The sequence below is a fragment of the Colobus angolensis genome, unplaced genomic scaffold (assembly GCF_000951035.1).
Source record: "Colobus angolensis palliatus isolate OR3802 unplaced genomic scaffold, Cang.pa_1.0 Scaffold24, whole genome shotgun sequence".
Classification (NCBI taxonomy): Eukaryota; Metazoa; Chordata; class Mammalia; order Primates; family Cercopithecidae; genus Colobus; species Colobus angolensis.
In genome coordinates, this window is record NW_012115599.1 from 12,554,570 (window position 1) to 12,560,526 (window position 5,957).

The 5,957-nt window shown below is 41.3% G+C and overlaps 1 protein-coding gene across 1 annotated transcript in view; it reads right to left on the bottom strand.

Annotated features, from left to right (window-relative positions):
• The window catches only part of UHRF1BP1 (UHRF1 binding protein 1), an 85,943-nt gene that overhangs the window by 10,099 nt on the left and 69,887 nt on the right, over window positions 1-5,957 (bottom strand). Inside the window, exons 15-17 of the mRNA XM_011945403.1 lie at window positions 4,019-4,215; window positions 803-957; window positions 566-716 (exon numbers count right to left, since the gene is read on the bottom strand). Of these exons, the coding sequence (XP_011800793.1) occupies window positions 566-716; window positions 803-957; window positions 4,019-4,215 (503 nt within the window). The remainder of the gene's footprint in view (window positions 1-565; window positions 717-802; window positions 958-4,018; window positions 4,216-5,957) is intronic.

Here is a 5,957-nt window from a genome sequence, read left to right on the forward strand (position 1 = left end):
TAGGCGCCCACCACCACGTCCAGCTAATTTTTATATTTTAGTAAAGACGGGGTTTCACCATGTTGGCCAGGCTGGTCTCAAACTCCTGACCTCAGGTGGTCCACCCACCTCAGCCTCCCAAAGTGCTGGGATTACAGGCATGAGCCACCATACCCAGCCAATAATTTTTAAATGAAGTATGTAACATAAGCCCAGATTTTTCCTGTCATCTTTTATAAATGATAATTCACATCAAAGGACTGAATCTGAATGACAGAAGTTCCCTGATCAGATAGTTTTATGTTAAGAGATACACAAATGAAGTGGACGCTATCCTCATGTATAAGCTCTAGGAGTACCTGGAAGTGAAGATGGAGACTAGCACAGTGAATGCAAAGCCCCAGAAAGCTCTGGGAGACTCCTTGCAAAAAAGGCTTCAGTGGAGTTCTTCCTCCCCCAGTGGCTGCTGGAGAAAACTTGGCACTAGTAGAGTGGCTGCCCTTAGAGCCCAGTGACAAGTACAAGTTAAACTGTGGCTGTCCTAGACAAGTCCCACGATCTGTCGTGGAATGACCACCATCCTTACCTGGGCACTGTCCATGCAGGAACTGCCAGAGTCCCACGGTGCCCAGCTGCTGGAGGGTCAGTTCCTCTGCTTGCAGGGCCACAGTCAAGTCCTCACCACGTACCTCAATCCCAAAAGACACCTCGTTCACCTTCAGGACCACAACTGAGACCTATCAAAGGAGATTCTCTTAGTTTTAAGTCCCAAGCTCCCAGCCCAGAGCCTACCCTCTGCAGAGAAGAAAGCAGAGCAGCTGACCGGGTGAAAGATGAGGTCTTCTCCACTGGGTGAAACTGAACTGTTGGCTGCTGGTGACCCTTGGCCATAATTATTCACAAGAGGACTCTCTTGAACACCAGCATTATCTGGGACATTTGAAAGAGATCCTGGTGGAACAGATTCTAGACCAGACTCTGCATGAAAAAGAGGACAAATGAGTTCAAAAGCCAAAATATTCTGTTCAAATCCAACCTCTACAAACAATGACAATTGTAAAAATAAAACAAAATATTTATGGCATTCATGAGACAACTAGAAATTTGAGGACTAACTAGATATTTGATGAATTTATGAATTACTGTTAATTTTTTAAAGTGTAATGACATTGGGTCCCATTTTTAAGTCTGTAAACAGAAGCAACCCAAGCGTCCTTCCATGGATGCAAGGATAAGCAACGTGGTATGTAAATAAATACAATGGAACACTATTGAGCCTTAAAAAGGAAGGAAATTCTGAAACACGCTACAAAATAGAAGAATCTTGAGGATATTATACTAAGTGGAATAAGCCAGTGATAAAAGGACAAACACTGCATGATTCCATTTATATGAGGTACCAAAAGTAGTCAAATTTATAAAAGAAAGTAGAATCATGGTTGCCAAGGGCTGAGGGGAGGGGAAATGAGGAGTTACCGTTTCATGAGTCCAGTGTTTCTGTTTCGCAAGATGAAAAACATCCCGGAGATAGACAGTAGTAATGATTGTACAACAATCAGAATGTACTTAATGTCACTGAACTATCCGCTTAAAAATGGTTAGGATGGCAAATTTCATATGTATTTTACCACAATTTAAAAAAATTTAAGTCTGTATTTTCTAGCAATGTATAACTGAAAATATTTATGGACAGAAGGATATGTTTGGGATTTGCTTCAAAATAATATGGGATGAAGGAAAGTGGGCAGTAGTGTATATAAAACAAAAATGGCCATGAGGTTTTTTTTGTTTTTTTTTTTGTTTTTTTTGAGATGGAGTTGTCTCGCTCTGTCGCCCAGGGGAATGCAATGGCGTGATCTCGGCTCACTACAACCTCCACCTCCTGGGTTCAAGCAATTCTCCCACCTCAGCCTTCCAAGTAGCTGGGATTATAGGCGCGCACCACCATCCCTGGCTAATTTTTGTATTTTTAGTACAGACGGAGTTTCACCATGTTGGCCAGGCTGGTCTCAAACTCCTGACCTCAAGTGATCTGTCCGCCTTGGCCTCCCAAAGTGCTGGGATTACATGCGTGAGGCACTGTGCTGGCCTTTTCTTTCCTTTTAGACTGGATGCTTCCCAAGGCAGAAATCCAGTCACAAGTTTAACTGCTGTCTAAGGTGAATATATAAGAACCCCAGGAGATTTTTCAGAACTTTAATGTGATTAATTTCAGAATTAGGTTTCACCTCAAGTGATCCGCCCACCTAGGCCTCCCAAAATGCTGGGATTACAGACGTGAGCCACTGAACCGGGCCTGCCATGAGTTCTTAGTTTCAAAACTAGGTAATGGGTGTATAAGGGTTCATTATTTGATTCTGTCTACTTTTGTATATAGACACGAAATCTTCCATAAGAAGTTAAAAATAGTAACAAAACAAACATAACCAGTATACAAAACAAAAATAGTAACAAAACACCACCCAGCTTAAGAAACAGTGCATTCTCTTAAATTAAAACCACAGTGAAATATTAACTCACTCCTGTCAGAATTGCTACTCTCAAAAAGATTAAAGATAACAAGTGTTGGCAAGGATGTAGAGAAAAGGAAACCCTAGCACACTGTTGGTGGAAATGTAAATTAATATGGGCATTACGGAAAACAGTATGGAGGGTCCTCAAAGCTAAAAATAGAGTTACCATACCCACTTTGGGGTATATATCCAAGGAATATGAAAAAAAAGTATATCAAAGAACTATCTCCACTCCTGTGTTTACTACGTTATTCACAATAGCCAAGTTATGGGATCAACTTATGTGTTCATCAACCAATGAACAGATAAAGAAAATGTGGTACGAATACACAATGGAATACTATTCAGCCTTATAAGAGGGAAATCCTGTCATTTGTGATAATAGCTGAATCTGGAGGATGGACAATATGCTAAATGAGATAAGCCAGGCACTGAAAGACAGAAACAGCATGTGCTCCCTTATACATGGAACGTAAAACAACTGTACTCATCAAAGCAGAGAGCAGGATGATGCTTGACAGAGGCTGAAAAGGGAAATGGGAGGGGATAGGAGGAAATGTTAGTGAAAGTATAATGTTTCAGTTAAACAGGAGAAATAAATGGTAAGTATTTTAGGTGACAGAGATGTTAATTAGTTTGGCTCAAAAATCCCACACTGTATATGTGTGTGTGTATATATATCATAGGATCGCTTAGTATTAATACCACACAGATACAATTATAATTTGTCAATATAAAATAAATAAATAAACAGGACATCCCTTCTTTTTTTGAGATGGAGTCTCGCTGTCACCCAGGCTGGAGTGCAATGGCACAATCTTGGCTCACTGCATCCTCCACCTCCCCGGTTCAAGTAAGTCTCCTGCCTCAGCCTCCCAAGTAGCTGAGATTACAAGCACCTGCTGCCACGCCCAGCTAATTTTTGTATTTTTAGTACAGACGGGGTTTTACCATGTTGGTTACACTAGTCTCCTGACCTCAAGTGATCCACCCGCCTCGGCCTCCCAAAGTGCTAGGATTACAGCTGTGAGCCACCGTGCCCAGCCTAGATACTCTTAAGGGATCATTTCATAAGTTTCTATTTCAATAAACTGAAAGAACCAGTATAACATGCAGAGGTAATTCCTAAAAGTTTCTCATTTTATTAATAGATAAAAAGCTCCTATTTTCCAGTGACAACACCGGCCAAAAAAAAAAAAAAGACTATAAACACACTCACACCGCTGATACCAACCATGAAACTAATCCTGACTTAGCTATAAGGCTGTAAAACTAGTACTCTCTCCTTTGATTTGAATCTCTTTCTGTGATAAAAAGTCAGTTATTAACCAATCACCTAGAAACGTGGAATTTAAACCAAACCCACAAATCCACTAAAATTTCTCTTTCTCTCCTTTTTGTCTTGGTTAAGAAAATGTCTACATTATCATCTCTCAGCTCCTCTTTAACCCTGCCAGTCTGATACAGGCAGCAGAGATAACCCTTTCTGGACTTCTGCAACTTTGCCTGGCTCTGCTCCCACATACCAGACTCCAAGAGCATCACAAAGCTATCACTGCCATCACTGTCCACTGAAATCCGGTCTTCAGGGCCACTGCTATCCAATGAGACACCATCAAATGACTGTTGAGATACTGTCCTCTTCATGGAGAAAAATCGGAGTCGTGCAGCACCTCCACTCACTGGGGCTGCCACCCCCTCATCTGTCTTGGCCATGGGCTCCCTGTTTAAAACAAAAACAAAAACAAAAACAAAAACCACAAATGTGGCTTTGGAGACATGTTTGTTCCCATCCACTTACAATACCCATCCCTTTCAGCTCAGACAACTGGATAAAGTTCCCAATATTGGGAACATGCAACTTTGACATCACCTATTACTAGCTGTAAAGAGATCAAGTCATTTTTCAATCACTGGCCTTTCTGAATCTTTTTATTCCAACATTGCTAACTGCATAGACAGCGCTCTCATATCAACATTAAATGTCAAGGTTATTCAAGGTCATCCCAGACTCAGAAGAGATCAGCTACCTACTGCTCTGGTGCTGATGAATGGCACCTGAAGCCACCTGCATTCATCCCGTAAGTATTTAGTTGCTTCTGTATGTAAGGCACCATACTAGGCACTAGGCAGGAGTGGGAGATGGATCAATTGATGAGTAAGACATTCCCAGTTCTAGACAACATCAAAGAGGAAAAAGGACAAGGAGAAGAGGATCAAGAGTGGCTTTGTGGTAGGAGATAACATTTGAGGTGGTCCTTGAAGGATTGTGAAAGTGAGAAGAGGGTATCCTATAGACAAGAAATGGCATAAACAAAGGCATAGAGCCAGAAACAAAAAGAGAATGGTAAGAATAATAGCTCTACCCAGCTGAAGCATAGGTTTTGTCAGGGACAGCAATGGAAGATAAAGTTAAAAAGGCATTAACACAGTGAAAAGCAACCTTGAAGGAACTTTTAATACCACCCTTCCACTTTACAAATGAAGAAACTGTCCCAAGGTCATAGTTAAAGGTAGAATTAAGAAAAACTCAGGCCGGGCACAGTGACTCACACCTATAATCCCAGCACTTTGGGAGGCCAAGGCAGGCAGATGGCTTGAATCCAGGAGTTCGAGACCAGCCTGGGCAACATGGCAAAACCCTGTCTCTACAAAAAATACAAAGATTACCCAGGCATGGTGGTGCGCGCCTGTAGTCCCAGCTACTGGGGGCTGAGGTGAGAGGATCACCTGAGCCTGGGAAGTCGAGGCAGCAGTGAGCCGAGATCACACCACTGCACTCCAGCATGGGTGACAGTGAGACTCTGTCTCAAAAATAAAAGACTCAAGTCTCCTAACTTCACATTAAGTGATTTTTCACTTTACCACAAGAGTGGCAGCCAAATTATAGAAAACCTTGAATAAAAAATTATTTATTAAAATGCTTTGAAAACTATAAATTGCTATATGGATGTATCATAATAATTGATTATGCCATACTTAAGAAGTTCAAACTAAATTCAGGGGTATGAGGGAAAAAGCATGAAGGTTTTGGAGTAGGGAAATAACAAGATTATACCTATGTTTTAGGATGTTTGGCCTGACTTTTTTAAACAAGCTGGAGAGGAAAAGACTTTTAGCAAGTAATGGATGTCTCATAAAATAAAATAAAATAAAATACCACCAATATAGAAGTCAACCATACTTTTCATACACTGAAAAGTCTTCATGTGGGAACAGATAGGGAAAACTGATGTGAGATTCCCTAGAGCAGTGTTCTCAAAGTGTGGTCCTGGCAGGAGCATCAGAATCAATGGGGAACGTGTTAGAAATGCAAATTCTTGGGCCCGGTGAGGTGGCTTATGCCTGTAATCCCAGCACTTTGGGAGGCCAAGGCAGGCAGGTCACCTGAAGTCAAGAGATCGAGACCATCCTGGCAAACATAGTGAAACCTCTTCTCTACTAACAATACAAAAATTAGCTAGG